Raw genomic sequence first — 25,010 nt, forward strand, 5'->3', positions numbered from 1 at the left:
AGAGAGGGAGGGGCGGCGGAGGGGAGCGCGGCGGCGGCGCTGGCGCTTGATTGGGGCCATGGGCAAGAAACACAAGAAGCACAAGGCGGACAAATACCCGTATGAAGGTAGCGCCGCCCCCGCTCTCTTGCCGGCTGGGGCTGTTTTCCCGGGGGGATGAAGGGGGATTATGTGGGGGGGGGATGTGGGGGAATGATGTGGGGGGGAGGGGATGTGGGGGAAAGGAGGGGAATGATGTGGGGGGGAGGGGATGTGGGGGAAAGGAGGGGAATGATGTGGGGGGGAGGGGATGTGGGGGAAGGGAGGGGAATGATGTGTGGGGGAGGGGATGTGAGGGAAAGGAGGGGAATGATGTGGGGGGGAGGGGATGTGGGGGAAAGGAGGGGAATGATGTGGGGGAAGGGAGGGGATGTGGGGGAAAGGAGGGGAATGATGTGTGGGGGAGGGGATGTGGGGGAAAGGAGGGGAATGATGTGGGGGGGAGGGGATGTGGGGGAAGGGAGGGGAATGATGTGTGGGGGAGGGGATGTGGGGGAAAGGAGGGGAATGATGTGGGGGGGAGGGGATGTGGGGGAAAGGAGGGGAATGATGTGGGGGGGAGGGGATGTGGGGGAAGGGAGGGGAATGATGTGTGGGGGAGGGGATGTGAGGGAAAGGAGGGGAATGATGTGGGGGGGAGGGGATGTGGGGGAAAGGAGGGGAATGATGTGGGGGAAGGGAGGGGATGTGGGGGAAAGGAGGGGAATGATGTGGGGGAAGGGAGGGGAATGATGTGTGGGGGAGGGGATGTGAGGGTATTGATGTGGGGGGGCTGAAGGAAATTATGAGGGGGGAATTCTGTGAGTGAGTTATGGGGGGATGAAGAGGAATTTTGTGGAGAGAAAGAAGGAATCGTGGGGAGTGTGTGTAAAGGGGAGTTATGTGGGGGGAGGTTATGTGGGGGAAAGGAGGGGAATGATGTGGAATGAAAGAAGGGGAATGATGTGGGGTGAATTATGTGAGGGGGGAAGGAGGGGAAGTATAGGGGGCTGAACGAAATAATGAGGGGGGAATTCTGTGAGTGAGTTGTGGGGGGGATGAAGAGGAATTTTGTGGACGGAAAGGAGGAATTGTGGGGAGTGTGTGTGAAGGTGAATGATGTGTGTGGGCGGGATTATGTGGGGGGGGAGGTTATGTGAGGTTGTTTATGTGGGGAGGGGCTGAAGGAAATTATGAGGGGGGAATCCTGTGAGTGAGTTGTGGAGGGGATGAAGAAGAATTTTGTGGACGGAAAGGAGGAATTGTGGGGAGTGTGTGTGAAGGGGAATGATGTGTGTGCGGAGATTATCTGGCGGAAAGGAGGGGGATTATGTGGGGGTGAGTTATGTAGGGGCGATGAAGGGAAATTATGTGGATGGGAAGAAGGGGAATTATGTGGGGTGAATTATGTGAGGGGGGAAAGGAGGGGAAGTATACGGGGGCTGAAGGAAATGAGGGGAGAATTATGTGGGGAGGATGACTCAGTCTGGATCCAACCCATTATCTATATCACACAAACACATTTATCTATATCACATACAGCGATAGATAGATGCACCCCCCCTATATTTATACATACACTTGGATATATACACTATCTGTGTATACACACTACATCCTCCCATTTTTATGTATTAAAATATTTGCAGATATCAGAGTGGTATACATGAATATGATAAAAATTGTCACACAAAATAAAAACAAGAAAACCACATCATAATATAATGTAGGAAGGAAGGCAGCAAATCAAACAAGCAGATCAAATCAATTAAGATGCCTGGGCAAACAAAAAGGCTTTGGGCCGTTGCCAAAAGGATTGCAGAATTAACCCCAGGATTGATAATTCCAGGGGCTGCTAAAACTCACAATAGAAAACTGATAAAAGAAAGAAAGAATTAGCCCCTGTCATACCTCCAGGGGTAGGGTATTCCATAATTAAGGCACCACGACAGAATATTATCTCCCTTTCTGCCATATAGTGTACTTGAGGATCTTGGAGCAGAGCTTCCCCTGAGGATCTTGGAGCACAAGCAAGCTGATATAGGGAGAGGCGCTCTTGTAGATATGAGTCCCAAGCCATTAGAGGTCAGCTCCAGAACCTTGAATTGGGTCCGGAAGAGAATAGGCAGCCAATGCAGTCCCTTCAGAATAGGCGAAATACACTTCTGGCCACCACATTCTTCACCAGCTGAGACTTCTAGGTTGTCTTCAAAGGCAGTCCCATGCATTATAGCAAAGCTGCAGAAACTGACCCTCCAGGTGTTGTTGGACTCTCAACTCCCATCACCCCCTACCATTAGCAATGCTGGCTGAGGCTGATGAGAGTTGGAGGCCAACAACTTTGGGAGGGCACATGTTCCCCAACATTATATTATATAATATTACAACATTATAGTAACTCAATTGGGAGGTTACCCAAGCATGAACTGCTGCATTGCACAACATCTCTGTCCAGGAAGAGTTTTAACTGGCAAGCCAGCTGAAGCTGGTCAAAGACACTCATAGCTACCAAGGCCCTCCAGTGATAAATCTGGATCAAACAGTACTCCCAGGCTACGCACCTGCTCTTTTAAGGGGAGTGTAACCCCATCTAGAACAGGCTGCACACCTAATTCCCAATCACTGGGCCTCTGCCTTATCAGGATTTAGCTTCAGTTTATTGGACCTCATCTAGTCAGTTACCAGACACTGGTTTAGCACCTGCACAGACTCACCTGACTCAGATGCCAAGGAGAAATAGAGTGGGTGTCATTATCATATTGCTGCACCTCATGCCAAATCCCTTGATGACCTTATCCAGAGGCTTCATATATATGTTAAACAGCACAAGGGACAAGACAGGACTTTGCGGAACCCCACAGCTCAAATGCCATGGGGCTGAGCAGAACACCCCTCATTGTTGCTTTCTGTAACTAACCCTGCAGGTAGGAAAGAAACCACCATATCACTGTATTCCTGACACCCAACCCACAGAGCCGACTCAGTCAATGGTATCTTGTGTCTCTCACCCTGGGAATGAACTAAGCACATCTGTTCAGTCAAAGTATCTCAATCTCAGTAAGGTGAACAGCTCTCACTACACACAGCCTCAAATACTTGAGAGAGAATGGAAGCGTAATAAGGCATTGTGTCTGCTGAGGACTGTTGACTTGGAAAGAAATTAGAGGTACTATGTAGAAGCAGGAGTAGAGAGAACTGAGAACTAGACTGCGAACTGCTGCTTGTTTCCCTCCAAATTTCTGTCTTCCTAAAGACAATTCCATCTTCACCTGCTAACAAAATTTTATTGCACAGAGTGAAATTGCCATCAGTGTATAATCACTAAAATAAAGAGATTATATTAGACTTCATTATAGGGTTGTTATAATCCACTATATTTCAGCCTCAGCTTCTGATCTGCAATATGGGAATAATACTGTCCTACCTTATATTTATTTATTAAATTTCTTAATCGCCCATATGGCCAGTCACCCAGCCACTCTGGGCGATATACAACAGTACAATTTAAAACAGTAAAATTACAAAAGTGTTATGTGCTGAAATAATGTTTGTGAAATGCTTCGAAAACTCAAAATGCTGGACCAGGACTTCAGGGCTCACAGAGTTATAGTGCTCCTTTAGTGACCTAAAATCTACATGACGCTCAGTGAATGAATGTAGATTCTTACATGGTTGACTATACGGAGGGAGAGAAAAATATTATTTTCTGGCAGTCAGTTGACACCACTGAAATTAATCTTAGATCTATCCTCTGGTTGCTGTATATGTATGATCTGCGTATTACTTCATCTGTATAATTAAATGTTGATAACTTTTAGAACCTGAAATGACTAGAGCACTCAAAAGTTGAATTGAATAGGTATGTAGTGCAAGTTAGTTCTAAGACTTCACCAGGTTTACTATTTCTTGTGCTTCTTCAAGAATATGTAGAAAAACCCTTAAAGCTGGTTTTAAAGGTAGGAGGAAATGAAGTTGCAGAGCTTTCCACTCAGAGCTCAATACACGATTCAGCCCTATATGAAGACAAAAATGAACATGAAAAACACAAAGACAAGAAAAGGAAGAAGAGGAAAAAAGCTGAAAAGCAAGTTCCTGGAGAGGAAAAGGAAAAAAGGAAGAGAAAAGTAAAGGTAATTTTATTTTGTTTCCTTTTAAATTTAAAAATACTGGTTTGTTCTGGATGGTTTGGGGGATAGTCTTTGATTGTCAGGAAGGGCCTGGAATGTAGCATAGTGGACTGCAGTGGGAGAGGGGAATCAGTAAAAATTAAGCGTGCATGAGTGGAAAGCCCTGCTGCATGAACAGACTTGCACTCATGCAACTTTGGCCAGTGGTTCAGAACAGAGCACCTCACTGCCTGCAGAAGGTCCCTGGCATCTTCAGTTAAAAAAGGATTTGCCAGCAGATGATATGAAAGGCCTTTGGCTGAGACCCAGGAGAGCTGCTGCCAGCCAGAATAGCCAGGGTGGCGAACCTGTGATCCTCCAGATGTCAGACTACAGTTACCATCATCCCTGACCATTGGCCATGCTGGTTGGAGTGATGAACATTGGAGACCAACAAAATCTGGAGGGCCACAGGTTGGAGTAGACACTACTGGGTAGATGGACAAATAGTCTGACCTAGTATAAGGCAATTTGCTTTGTTCCTATGGATCTCAGCCCCTTGTATTCCTTAAATATTATGAATATCATTCTGAACTGGTGTGTCTTCCAGTAGGTGGAGACAGCACATAAAGAATAGATTCTGTCTGGATCTTTAACATTCTCATTATTAGTTTCTGCCTTGAATAAACAAATTTCTGTCAGAACCTTCCAACCAGAAGTATGGATGTTTCACGAGACAATGTTGGTTGTTATTTATGTCCTCAGGAGGATAAAAAGAAGCGAGATAGGGACCGTGGTGATACTGAAGGAGAAAGAGAACTGCAACGTCTCACTCCTATAAGACTGGAATTACCACTTGAAAAACCACTGGCAAGCAGTTTAGCAAAACAGGAAGGTAAAAAAAATGTTTTGTTTTGTTTTGAAGCTGCGATATTGTTGATTTGATTTGTTCTACTTTGATTTTAATTTATTATTTTAGTCACCTTGAACATGTCATTGCTGATGTGAAAAGGTGGTATATAAATCTTGGGGGGGGGGGTTTCAAAGTGGCTAATAGTCAACAAACAATGCACTTACATTAAAACCAATATCAAAATAAATTCTAAATAACAGCAGCAGCAGCTATAGTTCATTATTCCCTCCATCATTAAGAAGTAATTGGCCAGAATGTGAAAATCTCTGAGACTTGATTTCAGCTTCTTTCTGTTTTATTTTTATAGGCTAAATTGTTTTCATAAGTTCCTGTTTCTAAAATTAAAGAAATGTATGTTTGGAATTATGAGGCGAAAAACTTTGTGAACTACAATAGCATGCCCCAGAAATGCCATCCTTCTCTGGGTGTCCAGGTGCAAACCACCTTGAGAGGGCTTTTTGCCCAGAAAGGAGGTATAAAAAATACCTAAATAAATATACAAATAAAGGGCTCTAGAGCAGGGATCGGAATCATCTGGCCCTCTGGATGTTGTTGGACTGTAACTCCCATCATCCATAACCATTAACTATGCTGGCTAGAGCTGATGGAAGCTGCAATCTAAGAATATCTGAAGGGCCACATGCTACCCATCCCTGCTGTAGAATTTCCTTGCTGAGCAGTTGTGGCTGGATTTAAATAAGCTGGGCTTAAATAACCTGGCCTATTTCATGCCTCTACTAGCTAAGCTGGGGGTTTGGGGAAGAAATTCCAAAGTAAAAGCTCTAAATCAATCCTGTTGCTGTGAAGCAAGCAAGACTGTAATGGCACAGGGGGCATCTCGTCCCCCCACAGGAAAGGATAAAGCTCTTGCTACTTTGCATGACCCTGATGTTTGGAGCAAGGGGAAGCACTAACCAGTTCAGGATACTCTCCTCCACTGATTGAAAGTATTGTTAAGGTTAACAGGGGAAAGCAGACTCTTGATGTTTTTATTACCTTGCTTCTAAGATGGTACATCAGTATTTCATAAGAAATCATAACATTGTTGACCATTAATTTAGGAATTCTTGGATTTCCTTTTTCTGTTAATTTTTTCTTCTTTCATCTTTTTGTCCTAGAGGTGGAGCAGACACCACTTCAAGAAGCTTTGAACCAACTTGTGAGACAATTGCAGAGGTGAGTTCTTGTCAGGCTTCCAAGCATTTATGATACTGCTAGCAAGAACTGCTAAATAGTTTAATACTAGAATAACTTATATGGTTGCCTTTCTAATTTAAATACTTTCTTTGAATTATGTTGGTATGGTAGTATCCACTGTTGTACAATCTGCCAAGCTAATATGTATCAAAGCCATGCACTTTTGGGGATGATTACACATGCTTCCTGCATCATCTTCATGTAATATTAGCTTTCATTTTTTAAAGTTAAAGCTTTATTGAAGTGGTTCTGCTGCTAACTGGGCTGTTTCCTAAACCAATTACTCTGAAGTAGTCATGGACTGTCCTGTAGATTTTATGGGACCTCAGCAAGAATGAGTGGTTTGTGGTCTAGGTTTATCTTGTTTCAGAGGGGATTAAGTATCTTTTAATAGGAGAAACCTGTCAAAACTATTCTCTCACTTAAGCCATGTGAACTTCTCTAGCATAAGTAATCATATAATTGACTACAGAATATATGAAGTAATGCAGTCATTAGAGCAAGGGATTATTCTTTGGAGGTGATCCAAATGTGTGTTCAGGTAAGCATGGAAGTAGGCAGTAGGTACTCGGTGAGGCACACCTTAATTTGGACAACTCCAGGCAATTGTGTGAGGACTTAGCCAGAATTCAGCGACAGTCTTCCCAGTCAGTGCAGTGCAGTTGAGTATGTATGATTTGTGCTGGCTTGGAGAACTCTTCCTTTGCAGCTCCAGGGTAATCCTGCATACCTGTGTGGCCTGGAATGAGGAGGAATTACTGGCTGCCATCTTCGTTTTAGCTTGCTCTAAGTATTCACAGTCCTTGTGGTTTGGGGAATGCTGTCAGTCATCTATGGGAGCCTTCATTTGAAGGGGACAGTACTATTTTGCCAGCATTCAGTGGCCTTGTACAATAAGCTTTCTCAGCCATTGATATTATAATGCGTCTTTTGAGTTTGAAGGAAAGGAGGAAAAATGTGATACCTGTGGTTTGGTTTAGAAATATCAAACACATTTTAACAATAACATCCCAGCAAAAAAATTGGGAGCGGGGAGGCAGGGATGGCTCCAGGCAGCACCTCTACACTTTAAAGAAATGCAAGATTGTATTAGGGCAAAAAGTATCTCTTGTTTCAGTTCGGTTTTCTGGTTTCTTTCAAGTTGGAGTCTTCTCTCCAATTTAATACTAAACTCTGTCTGTTCTTTGTTATAGAAATAAAACATAAAGGGCTCTTCTTTTCATTTCTTAACAGAAAGGATCCAAATGCTTTCTTTTCATTTCCTGTGACTGACTTTATTGCTCCCGGCTACTCCATGATCATTAAACGCCCAATGGATTTTAGTACCATGAAAGAGAAGATCAAGAACAATGGTTACCAGTCCATAGAAGAACTAAAGGTGCTTTTAATTTATATTTTAACTGCAGAGAGGGGATTAAACGTTGACAGTTGCTGGTACTAGCAATTGCATTGTACAGGTTTTTTTCAATATCTTATTCATTTTGGGGCTGAACTTTCATAGTTTATGAACACACAAAATCAAAAATGGGCACATCTGGCTTTAAGAGTTTTCCATACGCTTTCTTTAGAGAGAGGCTTTGTGAATATCTTCTGAAGAAGGTACTATACTAACTGCCATACTAATGGGATTAAGTGGTGGCTAGTTAAACATAGAAGAACTTAACCCGAGTTCCAGAAGCATGCAAAGACATTTGAATTTTGTTCTTTCTCAAGAGAGAGAAATGTAGGAAAGAAGCCTTAGCATGTGGGACAATAGGAAGTGTCTAGTTCTGTTGCATTCCCATTGCAGCTCTTTAACTTCTAGAATACAACAGAGTTGCATTATTGGAACATGTATGAGGGTGGTTCCCACTGCCTTTAAGGAGGCAGTAGTGTGTCTACTCCTGAACAAACCCACTCTGGACCAAATGGTATTTGACAACTACCACCCAGTTGCAAATACCCCTTTCTCGGGGAAGATACTTGAGTGGGATGTGCTGGGGCAACTGCAAGCACTTTTGGAGGATACTGATTATCTAGACCCATTTCAGCCAACTTGTGGGACTGAATCAGCCCTTATTGCCACGATTGATGATCTTTATCAAGAGAGGGATAGGAGGAGTGCGACCATGTTAATTCTGCTTGATCTCTCATTGGCTTTTGAATCCATCGACCATGGTATCCTCCTGGACCAGCTCTGTGGGTTGGGCATTGTAGACACTGTGTTATAGTGGTTCCAGTACTACCTGCGGGATCACTTTCAAAGAGTAACTGGGTGACTATTCCTCAGCCCCTTGACAATTGAGCTATGGGGTTCCCCAGGGTACCATCTTGTTCCTAGTGTTGTTTAACATCTATATGAAGCTGCTGGGAGTGGTCACAAGGAGCAAAGTGCTATCAGTATGCTGATGTCACACAGCTCTATCTCCTGACATTGAATCAGGTGAGGCTGTGCAAGTCTTGGATCAGTGCCTAGACTCAGTGAGGAGCTGGAGGAGGGCAGTAAACTGAGGCTGAATCCTTCAAGATGGAGGCCACGTGGGAGGCCACCTACTCCGGGAGATAAGCTTATTGGTGGGGTTGCACTCCTTCTGAAAGATCACGTTCATAGTATATAGACGTAGCATTACTGGGGGCCCAAATGGCCATGGTGGCTTGGAGTGCCTTCTACCAGCGTTGACTTGTACACCCTTCCCTGGACAGGGGTAGCTTGGCCATAGTGGTACAGGCGCCAGTAGTAACCTCAAGACTGGATTACTGCAATATGTGCTATGTGTGGCTGCCCTTAAGGTTGGTCTCAAAGCTGCAGCTTGTGCAGAATGCAGCAGCTTGACTGTTGTTGGAAGCTGCCCCTTTTCAGTATATAACACCTTTACTGAGGGAATGGCACTGGCTGCCTATTTGCTACTGGGCCAGACTTAAGGTTTTGTTGTTGGTGTATGAAGCCCTAAACAACTTGGGACCAGGATATTTGAGAGAGTGCCTTCTCCCTTACTAGCTAGTCGCTGAGGTCATCAGATGAGGCACACCTGGTGGTTCTACATGGACTTGCGGTCCATTTGAAGTCCAGTTGGAGTAGAGCCTTCAGTATACTGGGTCCCTCTCTGTGGAACTCCCTGCCCGTTGATGTCTGGCAGGCACCAGTGTTGTTTCGTTTTTGTCACCTGAAGACATTTTTATTTAAATAAGCCTTCCCTGACTGACCAGCCACTGTTTTATTGATATAATTTGATTTTAAAGGTTTTAATTCTGTATTTTGATATTTTTCTTCCTTTTTATTGTTCACCTGGGAATTTTACTGGCTATAGAGCAGTGTATAAATCTTGTAAACATAAATAATATTAATTAAATAGAAGAAGCTTGTTGTTGTTTATGCGGTCAGTCGCCTCCGACTCTTCGTGACTTCATGGACCAGCCCACGCCAGAGCTTCCTGTCGGCCGTCGCCACCCCCAGCTCCCCCAAGGTCGAGTCTATCACCTCCAGAATATAATTCATCCATCTTGCCCTTGGTCGGCCCCTCTTCCTTTTGCCCTCCACTTTCCCTAGCATCAGCATCTTCGCCAGGGTATCCTGTCTTCTCATTATGTGGCCAAAGTACTTCAGTTTTGCCTTTAATATCCTTCCCTCAAGTGAGCAGTCTGGCTTTATTTCCTGGAGGATGGACTGGTTTGATCTTCTTGCAGTCCAAGGCACTCTCAGAATTCTCCTCCAGCACCACAGTTCAAAAGCATCTATCTTCCTTCGCTCAGCCTTCCTTATGGTCCAGCTCTCGCAGCCATAGGTTACTAGGGGAATACCATTGCTTTCACTATGCGGACCTTTGTTGTCAGTGTGATGTCTCTGCCCTTCACTATTTTATCAAGATTTGTCATTGCTGTCCTCCCAAGAAGTAAACGTCTTCTGATTTCCTGGCTGCAGTCAGCGTCTGCAGTAATCTTTGTGCCTAGAAAGACAAAGTCTGTTACTGCCTCCACGTTTTCTCCCTCTATTTGCCAGTTCTCAATCAAGCTGGTTGCCATAATCTTGGTTTTTTTGAGGTTTAACTGCAACCCAGCTTAGAAGAAGCTTACGGGATAGCAAAATTCAGGTTGTCTCCTTCCTGCCTTTTAGCACTGCTTATTAAAATTCCTGTCTCACCCCTGTTCCCTTCTATTTAAACCTTTTAAAGAAAAACACAAGACCTGTGCGGTTCCTTTATTACTGTTTACAACCTGACAAAAACAGCCCTGTGATCTCCTCGGAGAACTGTCTGATGAGCACAGGATGTGATGTCCTTTATCAGCACATTAATACTAAAGTGTAAAGTCAGATGTATGTCATAAGTATCATTGTCTTCAGATCAAATCCGTCATCTCCAAAACACGTCAACTCCTGGCCGAGTGCTTTGCAAGCTAGTGTCGAAGGAAAAAGATACTAAATCCCACCTGGAGGTTTGGCCTGTCACTGTAAAGAGCTTAGACGTAGTATTAAGTGCAGCCATGGTGCCTCTCCTCCCCACTAGACCAATGATCCCTTTGCCTGTCCTTGTGTTTTGTCTGCAGTAGCAAGCCGTATTGAAGTTATTAGAGGTGGAAAGAAAGGTTGTGAGAGGGACTGTTGAAACAGTGGGTTAAAACAGAAGGCATGTTTCTCTGCATGCAGACATGCTCATGCGCACACACTATTCTCGGCCATTGCACTCTTTAAAGTGGCAGGCAATGTCTCTGGATTGGAACTTGGAAATCTTACTAAGAAACTGGAGAAGAACCTGCACCTCTATTATAACTGATGACTATGATGGTTCTTTTAGCAGTATCCAGTCTTGTCAGTATGCTTATTCTGGCCCCAAACAATGCCTCACTTCCAAAACACTAGCAACCCTGTACACAGTTCAGATTTCCACACTTTCTTCATATAAACCAGGGGTGACAACCTTTTTGGCCCTGAGGGCTGCATCTGGTGTCTGCCAGAGTGGCAGCAGGGCCACACACATACATTCACACGCATTCAAAGCCCCCACCCACGCCGCCCTGATCTGATTGCTACTTTACTGCCGCTATTAGCAGCAATAAAGCAGCAATCCAGGCTGTATGGGGGTTGCTGGGGGAGGAGGGAGGCTGCAGCACTCTCCCTGCCCCAGCCACCCCGACCCAGTTGCTGCTTTACTGCTGCTATTAGTAGTGAAGTAGTGATCCTGCTAAGGTGCTGCCATGTCATTCTGTGGCAGATCATCTTCCAGGACACAATCTGGGAGACTTTTGGAAGGCTCTATGGCTCCTGCCATAGCAGAAGCCTTCCTAGAGTGTCCCTGGAAGAAACTGAGCCAGGCTTTGCCTCCCCTTTTGGGGGGATGGGGGGGCTGTGTCACTGTGGTGGGGGGGTTGGTGGATACTGGTGGTCTTTGGAGATCACCTCTAGCCTGTGGGCCACACTTTTTGCACCGCTGATACCAGTGGACCAATATATCTCATAGAAAACATTCCTAGAACCTTCTGCTCATGTGTCTTCATTTTTCTGTTGATACAGGACAACTTCAAACTGATGTGTACCAACGCCATGGTCTATAACAAACCAGAGACTATTTATTACAAGGCTGCAAAAAAATTGTTGCATTCAGGAATGAAAATACTCAGCCAGGTAATTGACTTAAAGAAGAAAAAGGTTCTAGCGGAATTGGGGGTGTCAGGGGTTATTTATAATTCCATCAAATATTTATTTTTTCATCTTGAGCACAGAAGAGGCCATCCTAACTCTGATTTCTTTATTCCTTGTTCATCATAGTAAAGGTTAAGACATTGTACTGATCTGGGATAATTCAAGAAGTAGTTGTTTCTTCCTTAATGCTTCAAAAACAATTATACTTAGCTTGTTTGCATGCTATTTGAAGTACAGTATTAGTTTCCTACCTGCTTGACTACAGCTGATTTCACTTCCAAGAATCACTAAGGCTGCAATCCTAAGCACACTTACTAAGAAGTAATCCTATTGAACTCAGTAGGACACTTCTGAGTAAACATGCTGTAAAACTCATTTTACAATATGTTATTGGCACAGAATTGAATCATCACTTTGGAATAAAGGCTTCAGCCTTTGAAATTTGGTGCAAGGATTTTGAGGCAGCTCTGCTGCTCTCTTCCAAAAGCTCCTTGCCCAACTCTCAGTTTTTTGTAACTGGAGGGAAGGCACTTCATTCACAAACTTGCACTCTGTAGGTAGGTTTTAAATGTGGGGATCAAATGAGACATTTTAAATTTGGTTTGTTTTTTAGGAAAGAATTCAGAGCTTGAAACAAAGTATTGACTTTATGGCAGACCTTCAGAAAAGCAGAAAGCAGAAAGATAAAGCAGGTCTACAGTCTGGAGGAGAAGATGATGATGGTCTTGGAAAAGAAACAGAATCCATGGACACAGACCTCAGAGCCTTTAAAATTCCCAGCAAAGAACACAAAAAGTGATTGCTTTGCCAGGGGCTGAGTATTACTTTCATTTCAGTAAAGTCAGGAGGCCTGGATTTGATAGTGGCATCTATCTTAGATGGCTTTAAAAGTGGATTAAACCAATTGATGGAGGAGGATTGGTCCATCAACAGCTGTTACTTAAGTAACATCAAACCTCAAGCAGCATGCATGCCAGCGACTGGAGAGCAACGGTGGTAGAAACTGCTGTTGTCGTCAGGCACTGCTTGTTGGCTTCCTGCAGGCATATCTAGGGCTCAGCAGTTCTTGGCTGACTTAGCTGGTCAAGCCAAAAACTGTAGTCACTATCCCCTCCCTTCTACCGTCATTTCCTGAGCGGGGGGGGGGGAGTTTGCACTGTTGGATGCCACTTCCCCAATGAGCAAGAAACACCTTCTGATAGTTGTGTCCAGTGTTTTGAAGCAGGAAAGGCCAGTGGGGAAGGGATTTCTTGTTTGCCTTAGGCGCCTTCACTACACAGCTGCCAATACCACACACACACCCCGCGCCCCATCTTCCTCCCAACTTTGGAGCTGGGAAGGTGGCAGGGATCACTGTGCAGCTGTGTGGATGTCCCCACCCACCTCTGCAGCTTAGAGTTGGGAAGAAGGCTGGTCTCTCATACTACCCAGGGTTGATGGCATGAATACTGAAGAAGGCAAATTACTAGCAGAAATGCATGCCCATTTCACTGCCTAAATGCATTTTTGTGTATTTTTAACTGATGACAAATGTCTGGTATTTACAAGTCATTGTACTGAACATATCCAATGAGAGAAAGGTTTTGAACTGGTAATTACTTATATCTTTAGTAATCTTATATAGTATGAAGGAACACAATAATCTGTATAGTTTTGTTTTTCATAGAATAGTAAGGTTGCAGGGGGCCTACAAGGCCATCGAGTCCAACCCCTTTTGTCTGTCCTCTTGCTTTTTTCCAGGAAAGAGAAAGAACTACTTGAAGAAAAAATAAGGAATAGTAATTTAGAGAGGGAACAAGAGCTGATTGAACGTATCATTAAAGAATCGGGAGGAAAGTTAACAAAACGACCTGCTAATGCTCAGGTAAATATAGAAAAGGACATGGATGCCCATTTCCTAGAAAACCTTAACTTAAGTTAAACACACTGAAGTTCCCTTGATTTGATGTAATTATTCTCAGTATCATTAAAAATCTAAATCAAGTCTCATAATTCTGTTAATTGAAGCAATGAGCAAAAGAGCCTACTAAATTATGTATGGCTCTTATGTCATACTAGCTTTGTCGGCAGTGCACGAGAGACATGTTTTAATGGCTTGATCTATTATTTCAGTGTGAGTTTGAACGAAGAAAATCTGATGGCACAACCACCTTGGGACTTCTTAATCCAGCAGAAAATGCCGGGGGTAATGTTTGCAATGACTAATTTTAACAATCCTTCCTCTTGCTGGTGTGTATTACCAATGGATTTCTATACTTAGAAGAGGCACTGAGAAAGTCTCTTGAGACTGTACCACGCTCCTCCTGAGCAAGTTTTCCTTAGGGTTCTCATGGAGCATCTGTCTGTTTCTCATCTGTGCTTGAGCTTAATGGGCCCTTGATTGATCAGTTAACCCACTAATGCTCAGAACAGTTTGTCCTTCATAGGAATACCATTTGATCTCAGGAATAATGACCTAAAATCTTGGAACATTCCATGTCAATTTTTTATGAATGCCTTCCTGAAGCAAGCACAAAGACTTGTTCACAGCATAGCTTGATGAAAGAGCACGTGCTTCACATGCAGAAAGTCCCAGGTTCAGACTCTTGCAAAAACAGTTCAAAGGATTTCTGGTAGCAGGGCTAAGAGAGACGTCCGCCTGCGAGACTCTGGGGCAGAGGCAGGAAACTTAGTGTCCTCCAGGTGTTTTGGTCTGCAACTCCCATAATCCCTGACCATTGGGTGTGGTGAATGAGGCTTCTGGGAATTGTAGCCTAAAACATCTGGAGGGCACGAGGTTGCCTATCCCTATTTTAGAGAGTTGTTGCCTCTTCAAGTGGATAGCACTGAGCTAGATATATTGATTTCCAATGCAATCCTAAGCAGGTTTACTAAGATGCAAGTCCCACTGATTTCATTGGAGCTTACTCCCTAATGCTTAGTGCCATTTGTTTTAAGATAGCTTCACATGATGGTGGTGGTGGTGATGATAACCAGACAAATAAATGCTAGTGACTGAACTAATAGCCATACTGCTAGTTCTGGTTCATAATTCTACTTACTGTAAGCTACTTTACTATTGGGCTAACTTTGGTCAATATTTTAAATAAACTTTTAAATCAGTGAAAATGGATATGCTTGGACATCTGTCTTTTAATTATTTACTTTCAGTGTTTATATATTGCCTGTCATGTTGCCATTTCCAGGTAGTGCACAAGAATAAGGATAAAAAATATTTTAAAAATCCAAATACAATATCCAAATAGAATGAAATCCAAGACTTTCCAACATACATCATGGTTAAAAACAATTTACCACTGTAGCAGCTGGCATTACAAGCCACCAAACACTGAGCTAAATGAAAAGGTCTTCAGCATGCACTGAAAGTGTAACAATATTGATGCGTGTCTTATATCCAGGGGAAGGCTATTCAAAAGCATGGGCGCCACTACGGAGAAAGCCCTCCTCCTGGTCATTGCCAGGTGAGCCTCAGTAAGATGTGATACAACCAGGAAGGTGAAAATGAATGCTGTGTTTGGGCAGGTCTATATAGGAGTAGGGTCATTATACTACTACTTTGTTTTCTTAGTGCATCTTAATGGCTTGTAATCGAATCAGGGACTAAGATTTATTTTCACAAAGGCTTCAGAAAATCTAGTAAATCCTCAGGAGGGAGATGTTATATATGTGGTGCCAGTATATTGCATTATTTAAAAACAAACAAATGTTGAGTCATGTACCTCTTTCTTTTTCATGTCTCATTCTCTTGGGTAGTAGAACTTGGTCATAGCTCTGTGAAACTGGGTGTGACAGCTGGAAGACTTCAGTCAGGCGTAAATACATTACAAGGGTTCAAAGAAGACAAAAGGAATAAAGTTACTCCAGGTAAGAGTTGCTGCTACTTTATGCTCAAAAATATCCTAATTTCCTAGAGGAAATGAGCATTGGGGAATACATGAAATGAAGATGTAAAATGGGAGTATTTCCCTATATACTGAGGTGGCCAAAATTTCAGACCCTCCAAACTACATTCTGCAACCTTCAAAAGTTTTGAGAGCCACAACAATGCACACAACCTTTATGCACACATTAAATATTAATGTTGTTAGCCTATTTTTTCTTAATTCTGATCCAGGATGGTTTTTGTGATTTGTGGCATTTCAAGTTGCTTGCTTTTTAAAGAGTGTGCAATGCATCATTGGAAAGGCACTGTGGTTTGTCTCCTCTGACAGTGAACGCAAACTCTTCCTCCCATTCAGGTGTAATACTTTGATTTCCTTCCTCATACTTGCGTTTCTTATGACTTGATGATGTGCTTTTGCAGGACCCTTCTGTGAAGAGAAGATATAATTAAATGTGGGATTAGATGCCACCGCAAATGCCAACATGAGATAAGAAAGGCTGCACTGTAGGGTAGTGAGGTTGAACTTATTTGCAGCACAAAATTATTACACAATGTTCTTTTTGGACACTACGAGCAAGCACTAGCAGAGAATTTCTAACTTGAAGGAGCCAGGTTAATCACTCCCTTCCCAGGTGAGGCCTGCAGGGCATGGGGAAGGTGCAGATTAATCCTCTCCTTCTGATCGAATGCCCTGCGAAAACGTAGAAGGCCTTCAAGGGGGTTGTTTAATCCCACCTCCTTCCTAGGTGAGTCCTGCAGGCACGGCTGGAGGGGGAAGGCTGCATAATCTGGACCTAACTCCTGCAAGGTGGCCACAGGCACCCAAAAGGGACAATACTGACACACCGTCTCTAGGCCTCTTTTCTCTCTTCCCCAGGCGTGTGTTTTTTGGCCAAGCCTGCTCTCTCCCCTCCCCATACTGTTCACAAACTTCTAGCAGTCCTTGGCAGCCAGCGAGTCTCTCTCCTTTTCCACACTGTCCTCTTAGGCAGCTGCTTTTGCTTTCTCCTCCTAGGAACATTGGAAGCTGCCTTATACCGAGTCTGAGCAGTGGTCCGTCTAGCTCAGTACAGTCGCCGCTGACTGGCAGAGGCTCTCCAGTGCCTCAGGCAGGATTCTTTCCTAACCCTACCTGGAGATTCTGGGGATTGAGCTTAGGACCTTCTGCATGCAAAGCAGGTGCTCTGCCACTAAGCCACAGTCCCCCTGTGGTTCTTCAGCAGTTTCCTCCTCCTTCTCTTTCCTGCATGCCATCCACGTCTCTAATATTCCTTCTTCTCTTTCGTACATGCCTAATTCCTCCCCTTTGCCCTCAGCAGCACTTGCAGCCCAAGTGGCCGGAGAGGGCAGGAATTGCCCTGTCCGTTAACATCTTGGGAACGATGCCAGGAGCTGCAAAATGTGTGGACACCTTTGTTTGGTCACCCCTGCTATATCCTATATATTTTATTTACACGCATGTGCGCGTGCACACACACAAAGTTTGCAAGTACATCGTGCAAGCTGGCCCTAAAACAGTTCCTAATTTAAACAATCTTTCCAATCTATGAAATGACTAAGAACAGGTCTGCATTTTATTAAGAATAATAATTTGTTGTTGCTATTACAGTTGGGCTGTAGATAACACCGGACTGCCCACGTTAGGGCTTCTGGAATAAATGTACAAAAGGAATTTGAAAAATAATTCATATTGTCAAGGCTTAACAATTTTCAGCCCTATGGTTTTTCCCTTAGTTTCTGTAGCAGTGTCATCCTGTATTGGCTAAATAGCAATGCTGGCTGGGAATGCTGGGTGTTGCAGTCCAACACACCTGGAGAGAACCAGGTTGAGAAGGCTGCTCTAACACATATGAGACTAATTCTTGCTCCATTATTTTTCATTAGTGATGTACTTGAACTATGGGCCCTTTAGCTCTTATGCTCCAGCTTACGATTCCACATTCGCAAATATCAGCAAGGATGATTCTGATTTAATCTACTCCACTTATGGAGAAGATTCTAATCAAGGGAGTTTCAAGTAAGTATTTCAGCAAATGAGCAAAATACCTTTGCTTTTATCCTAATGGCTTGGTTGAGGTGAAAACTTCTTTTAGCAGTTTCCACACCTAGGGGGAAAGAGTGCATCTTTCTATTTACTAGCAACAGCACTAGCAAAAGAGGTTGGACACTTGATCTGGGTTTTTCTATGTACATTTTTGACTAGTTGCTGTTGAGAATGAGAGAATTTCACTTTATCACATTCTTAACATTACACTGAATCCCAACTGTTAATATCTAGTGTTCTTTCTGAAACAACATTAACTTAATTTTGTTAACAGGTATCCTAGCCTTGTGGTTCTCAGTCTTTTCATTCCATCCATTACATTTCTTTCTTTCCCTCTGTCTGTCTCCCTCCCTCCCTCCCTCCCTCCCTCCCTCCCTCCCTCTCTCTCTCATATATAACACACTTAGAGAGCTCTTTCCAATCAGAATCAAGAGGGAAATTGTGGTTTGATTTTGCAAGAGCCCTTCCTATCAACCACCCATCTTTTGCTCACATAAAATTCCCTTAGTGACTTGCTTTGTTTTGTAGGAGGTTTCAGACTCTGTTTAAACTGATTGGCTTGCATTCCATCTCTGCTTTCCTAGCAAAGGACTGGCTGTAGTCATCAGCCTGAGCTTTTATTGGGAGAGACTGAATGAACCAGTTTAGGGACCAGGCATGCCTTCCCACAGCTACTCAAGTGGCATTTGGAATGTTGGGCATAACCCCATATGTGTTGCAGACTTCTGAAATGTGTGAAATAATAGTCTCTAAGCATTAGTAAAGTACTTTGTAAATTCACCATGTAACTATAAGCAATTTTGCATAGCTCTCAAATTCTTTAATGACCAGTTTCCTGTAAAGGCAGTGGTAGCTTCTGCGAACACCCAGTATTGTGCATCTCATATCTTTCCCTATTTAGTTTCTGGGCAAGGAAAAGGTAAGGACCACTTACAGAGCACAAACAATCGGAGTCCTTTATTCCATCTTACTTAGCTGCAAACAATACAGAGAGCACAGCTCTTTTATAAACAAAACTGGATGCTTCTGGCACTGAAGTACTGGCTCTGCAAGTAGTCAAGAGCTGACCAGGTCTAATGGATTTTTCTGGGGCTCTCGGTCTCCCCGATTTCCTGGAGGGAAATTTCTAGTCACCCAAAGTGCCCAGGTGACCTGTGAATTACAAGCTGTACATATTTTTTCATAGATTGTTTGTTAATTAGCTTGTCATGTAATTTTGTTCCTTTGATCTCTAGCATTAATGAGTTTTTGGCAAGGTCTCAGGACTACCCGTATGTAATGGCCGACAGCTTGCTGGATGTCTTGACCCAAGGAGGACATTCTCGCTCACTCAGAGAACTAGAGACGGTGAGCCCACTTGCATGTTAGTGTCTGTAAATGATAGAGTGAAAATCATGGCACCAAGAAGGCTGATACACAATGGAGAAGGAAACTCTTTCCTTGTTCGCTACTTCTTGGCTAACAAAACAGTCTGAAAACCAATGTGTTTATATGCCAATTTTCTAGCAAACATTATTCATAAAATAATTAATAAAGACAAAGATAACCATGGAAATGAACAACTTAAATATGCACAACAGCCAGTCAAGAAAAGAAAAAAACAATCCAGGAAGTGGTCCTAGAACTCCAGTGGGGAAAAAAAGGTTTTTCAATCTTTCCTAAATGAAAGCAAGGATAATCAATTCCTCACCTCCCATATAAGGTTTTTCCACATCCTTGGAGATACAGTCAGCAGATGTTTGTACCATATGCATTGATGGGTATCTGCAGCAGGGCATATACCACCATCTAGATATGTTTTTGACTTGTCATAGATGCATGTTAGGAAAACTAGGTCCATGCTTAGGAATGATATTGTATCCAAACAGAACATTCTACAGAAGTATTGGAGAGGGCAACAATTAACACAGGTTTCTATGGAGCAAAAAGGTAACCTTACTGTAACTGTGGAAACTTTAGTATATTTACTTTGCTTTATGTTACCTGTGCTCTCTGTATTGGCCCTTAGTGCTATGTTTGTCTCCTAATGTGAAGCTACAAGTGTTCTTTGACATACAAAACTAGAATGAGTCATTTTGAACAAAAGAGCAGCTGAACATTTTTAATTTTTCAGAGTAGTTTTTCCTTACCATAAGTAGAATCTTTTCTGCACAAAAAAGGAGAACTAAGCTCTGTGTACTTCCAGGAAGAGAAAATGCTGATCATATTGTAGCAACTGCTGACTTGGGCCTTTATTCAGAATGGCTATGTATTTTCTCCTTCTAAGGCATGTGCATCCCCACCCCCATGGAGATTTTTGTATCTCCTGTTGGGCCCCCTGCTGAGACTGCCAGATCTCCAGTGATTCTGGGAATCCAGCTACACAGCCACTTGGGTGAGGGGTGCAGCCTGTGGTGTGTTCCAGGGGGCAGTGCCCCCCCCCCCAAACCCACCAAAGTTTCCCACCCCTGCTATACAAACTTGGGAATAAATCCCATTGAACTCAGCAGGACTTGCACCTGAATAGACATGCATAGAAATAGGCTCTGATATTTTGGAACCATTCTTATGACTGAAGTGTTTTACTTCAGAGAGCCTTGTCAGACATTGGAGCCACTCCTATGACTGTACACAAGCATACTGAGTGAAATATGCACATTCCAGGTTTCTGTACATTGGCCGCTTCCAGGTCTGGGCTCACCTATGCAAATGGGTGAGAAGAAAACCTGCAACCAGCTCTGCTAAGGAGTATTGATAGTGGGTGAGGAAGAAGTGGTGCTGCATTCCATGCTTCCATTGGCCTGCCTGGCCCCTCCTGGCTTCAGCAGCAATCTCCCTTTCAGCTTAGGAGAAGAAGGGGCAGACAGTGAACCCCATTCCATGGGCTTTGATCCATTTGTTTGATTGCCTTAGCTGTCACAAGGTGTTTGTTTAAACGATAACGGGCAGGATATAAATATAAAATTAAAAATAAATAAATACATTCAGGCACCTTTTTCTCCTTACCCCTTCAAAGGCTGATCAGAATTGGTGGTGGTGGGAAACTGTTGTGTGCAGCATTGAGGAGGCAGCCCAGTACTTCACATGAATATCTCTCGATTGGGACTGTTGTTCTTACCGAGTCCATAGACATGGGAATAATTCCCCTTGCTGTAGATAGAATCCAAGTGAGACTTGACTTAAAAATATTACTTTTGGAACCAGGTATTTATTCTCCTTAGGAGAGAGACTATTAGAAAGAAGGCATCACTGGAGACTATCGATCCAGGAAAGAAAACTTTAGAGAAGTATAAAACCTTGTGCATTTTACATAAAAATATTGACTTGCCTGGTTTCTATTGGAACTCCAGGAGTCCAGGTGAAGTTGTCACCGAGAGATTTTTTTCCTTTGATGAGGATTAGTTAGCAGACAACTCCCTGGATGTTATGTATTTTTATTATAAGCTAAGGCTGCATCTGGTGCACAGACTACATAAATCTCATTGAATTCAGAGAGAGGAAGAGAGACTTGAGTTTGTGTTACCTTAGTGGTATGAGAGCACAGCAGCATTCCTCCTTCCCATACCACTGGTGATATGAAAAGCTTGGAGTCACATAGGACACAAGTGGGCCACATGTTGGACTGCAGCTCTCCTCACTGCTCACCACTGGCTATGCTGGTTAGGGTTGATGGAGGGCCACAGATTGCCCACCTGGGATAGAGGAGGAGGAGCCCACACTGCCAATGTGAACTAAGAATGCCCTCAAAGGGGTCTGAGCAAACGAAGTCCATAATAGTCGTTTTACTGGATCATGTTAAGGATAAAAGTTTATTTTAATATATCATAACCTTTCCCTTTACAGCCAGCAGAGGAAGCTGAAGGCCTGCATGAAAGGGCTGATAAGGACATAGAGGTGATACTCTTCTAAATTTTATTGAACCTCTAGGCAGTGAAAAGGTCAGATGCAAGCCAGTCACAGTGATGTGTTTCACTAGATCAACTTAAGTGCCAAGTCTTACTTTCATATATAACACAGGAAGAGTCAACTTGTTCTCTACTATGCAACACTGAACACGACATTCTGTACTTCAACCTTCCATTTATAGAAAAGAAAAAATCAACTTGTGTAAAGTTTACCTGTTGTGCCATATTCACATTTTACTTCTAGCATCCAGTGTTTCCCAGTTTGTACTATATAAAGAACTTCTTTTAACTACTTAGTACTTTGTAAGTTAAGACCTCACACCTTCAAAGACCATGCTCGTCTTGCAAGGTGGTAGCTCAGCTGCCTGTTAACATACTGGCGGTCGGTCACAGGCAAGACAGTTTTAGGTATGAATGTCCTGCTGAGCTATCCAAATCATTGCCCATCAGACCCTTGGCAATAAGGGTGGGGTTCTGGAGAATAGCTTTGAAGGCCTTGCTCTTAAGACTTTTGGTGCTAGCATGTAAATGCTGAGGATGCAACATCAGCATCATAATGTCGGACATAATAGCCAGCTAGCCAAGATTGGGGTGTTTGGGTAGGTTTAGGACTACACTCTAAAGAGGTAATAGAGAATTAACTGGTGCTTCAAACCACCCATGCTATGTATTGTATTGTATTGTATTGCATTCTTGTATTTTATTATATATTATATTTATTATTTTATATATTTATCATATATGCCTTGATCTGATGAAAGAGTTGCTACAGACACACTGGTTTAAATATTTTGTACAGATTTATTTTTGCTGGATTTTAAGAGTGTGCATTTGCTGCCATCTACAGATTATGGAAACGGATCTGGCCAGCAGGTCCTCTCTTAGCAATGAGAGGCTTACAGCACTGAGAGCAGTAACCAATTTTGGGATGCCTGTGGAGGAGTTTGACTCTGAAGGTGAGTGGAATTCGCAGCACAGATGTTAATTCGTAAGGCTTCTTGGCACATTCCAGCCAGACTGACTTCTGCCCACAATTTCATTTTTTATTTCACAGAAGCAGAAGTCTTCCAGAGAAAACTTGATGAAACCACAAAATTGCTTAGGGAGCTTCAAGATGCTCAGAATGAACGACTGAGCACAAAACCGCCTCCTAACATGATTTGCCTCTTGGGCCCGTCATATAAGGAGATGCATTTGGGTAAGTATGGTTCTTATGGCGGAGTAAGCTCCACTGAACTCAAGGAGACGTGCTTCTGAATAGACATGCTTATTATTGTGCTGCAGATCTTTAAATTTTTAGAAAAACAGCAAGGCAATTATACAGTATGTTCTCATTCTCTTCATCTATGTCATAGCAGTATGTTTAAAAAAAAAAATCAACATTTTCTTTTAATATTACAGTAAGCTGCTTTGAGTGGTTGCTTGTACCTGAAAAGCAGTATATAAATGTTTGAAATAAATAGTAATGAGGGTTTCCTAAATGTGCAATTTATGTGAAGCATTTTTCAGCATCATATATGCTGCACTCATTAAATCAGAGACAGATAACGTCAGAGCATATATATATAGGACGTAAAATCAGATCACTTTGTTTCTGAAATATTGTTTTTCAGAATAGCTTTCCAGGGAATTTCCTTTGGAGAGCAGATAGTACTTGGCATTGTAGTACTGTTTTAAGAGGTCTACTAGCAAATCCTAATCCAAAAGATGAAACTTTGACTTGGCTTTGTTTAGGCAGCATAAAAAACTGGCCTTGGCTAATGGCAGCACTCCTCCGTCTAGCCAGTGGCTGTCAACCTTGGGTCCCCAGATGGTATTGGACTACAGCTCCCACCATTGCTATTCTAACTGGGGATTGTGGGAGTTGTAGTCCAGAATCTGGGACATCAACATTAGAAACTACTCGTAGATTGTATTTAAAGTGTGGCAGGCTAAACCTATTATTTCCTACAAATGTTTCTATACTTTATATTTCCAGAGTTTGTGGATGTACTGTAATCTCCCATTGCAGGACAGATACTAACTGAGCGCTCTGTTCTCATGGCTAAGATGTTATCATTTTTGGCAAGCAAATGGATGGGTGAGCCCCACCTGTTTCTTAGATAGAGGAAGATCAGTGACCTTTAAGATCAGTGTGAACATATTGTTGTAAAGCAGAGCCGATTGCACCATAGAGAATGCTGCGATGTACATTCTTCCCCATGCTTGTCATACCTCAGTGGCACACCCACTCCTGTACCTTTACTTGGGAATAATCCACGGACGGGTCTGGCCTTGATAGCCTTCTCCTGCTGCCACAGGAGTGCCTGGCCATGGTGCCCCAGGTCCTGTGCCAATGCTGGGCAAAGCCTATGGACTGGTTTCCTTGGCAACTATGCCATCAAGCAGCACACCACTGCTATGACAATACATGAGAGTCTTCTAGTTGGGCACAATCTGGATGTCACACCAGAAGGGTCGGGGAGATTGAGGGTTGTGAAGCCTGCTGCTGGGCATTTAAAGGCCAATTAGTGCAAGGCAAGGACTCTTCATCCTGACTAGCTGCTTTGGCAGAGGAGCAACCCCAGAGTGAGGAGGAGGAGCTGCATGAAAGCACCTCCCTTCTGTGCCTCAAGCTACGGGCAGCAGTGTGGGATCAGCAAACACTCTTCAGCAAGTGAACAGAGCAGCTTGGGTGTCAGACCTCCAAAAAAACAACACCACTGCAGTGCAGCTTTCCTTACTGCAATTGATATGCTTAGAAATGCAGTAAGGGGATCACAGTGTGGTTGTGCTTCACTCTTTCACATCGTTTATGTTCTAATACCCACTTAATGTATGAAAACCATCTTCTATAAACCCAGATTTTCAGGCTGTTTGGGGCAATTTACAGAGTTTAGATGTTGTATAAAAAGTTGTGCTAATATATTACCATTTTTCCAGCTGAGAGAGTGACCAGTAATCTGAAACAGCTTGCGCAGCAAGTGGCTCCAGGTGATATTGTGAGCACGTATGGAATCCGTAAAGCAATGGGGATTTCAGTCCCTTTACCAGACACCATGGAGAACTGTGTTGACTTAACAGAAGGTGAGTAGCCACAGTGTATTTCAGTAGGTCCCAGGGACTGGTTGTCCCAGATGCTGCTCATGTATGGCTCACCCCAGAGAGTGATTCACTACGGCAACCATATCCTGTAAAGTAGCACTTAGAACTACTTAACACAAAGAATTACGGTCAGAATTTCTCTCCATACAAGAGGGGTAGGATTAGAATTTTTTTTTTCCCCCAAACACGGCTACATTTGAGTTTAGTACATTTTTAATGCCCACGTTTTTCCTTTCCAGCACAGGAACTGTGTTCATTATTTTTAAA

The 25,010-nt window shown here is 43.1% G+C and overlaps 1 protein-coding gene across 4 annotated transcripts in view; it reads left to right on the forward strand.

Moving 5' to 3' along the window:
- Positions 1–25,010, forward strand: part of BRD7 (bromodomain containing 7) — a 26,770-nt gene continuing 1,760 nt past the window's right edge. The window contains exons 1-17 of one of the 4 annotated variants that reach the window (XM_084812996.1): positions 1–107; positions 3,940–4,148; positions 4,890–5,019; positions 6,156–6,213; positions 7,468–7,612; positions 11,720–11,830; positions 12,462–12,643; positions 13,589–13,712; positions 13,961–14,033; positions 15,247–15,309; positions 15,602–15,712; positions 17,616–17,748; positions 19,011–19,122; positions 21,598–21,648; positions 22,507–22,615; positions 22,714–22,857; positions 24,582–24,725. In XM_084812996.1, the coding sequence (XP_084669122.1) occupies positions 59–107; positions 3,940–4,148; positions 4,890–5,019; positions 6,156–6,213; positions 7,468–7,612; positions 11,720–11,830; positions 12,462–12,643; positions 13,589–13,712; positions 13,961–14,033; positions 15,247–15,309; positions 15,602–15,712; positions 17,616–17,748; positions 19,011–19,122; positions 21,598–21,648; positions 22,507–22,615; positions 22,714–22,857; positions 24,582–24,725 (1,948 nt within the window). In that variant the 5' untranslated portion in view covers positions 1–58. The remainder of the gene's footprint in view (positions 108–3,939; positions 4,149–4,889; positions 5,020–6,155; positions 6,214–7,467; positions 7,613–11,719; positions 11,831–12,461; positions 12,644–13,588; positions 13,713–13,960; positions 14,034–15,246; positions 15,310–15,601; positions 15,713–17,615; positions 17,749–19,010; positions 19,123–21,597; positions 21,649–22,506; positions 22,616–22,713; positions 22,858–24,581; positions 24,726–25,010) is intronic. The other 3 variants (XM_084812997.1, XM_084812999.1, XM_084812998.1) reach the window with 3 other exon arrangements.

The sequence above is a fragment of the Heloderma suspectum genome, chromosome 8 (genome assembly GCF_057233095.1).
Source record: "Heloderma suspectum isolate Gila_16-S chromosome 8, 16-S_ref, whole genome shotgun sequence".
In the NCBI taxonomy this organism is placed as follows: Eukaryota; Metazoa; Chordata; class Lepidosauria; order Squamata; family Helodermatidae; genus Heloderma; species Heloderma suspectum.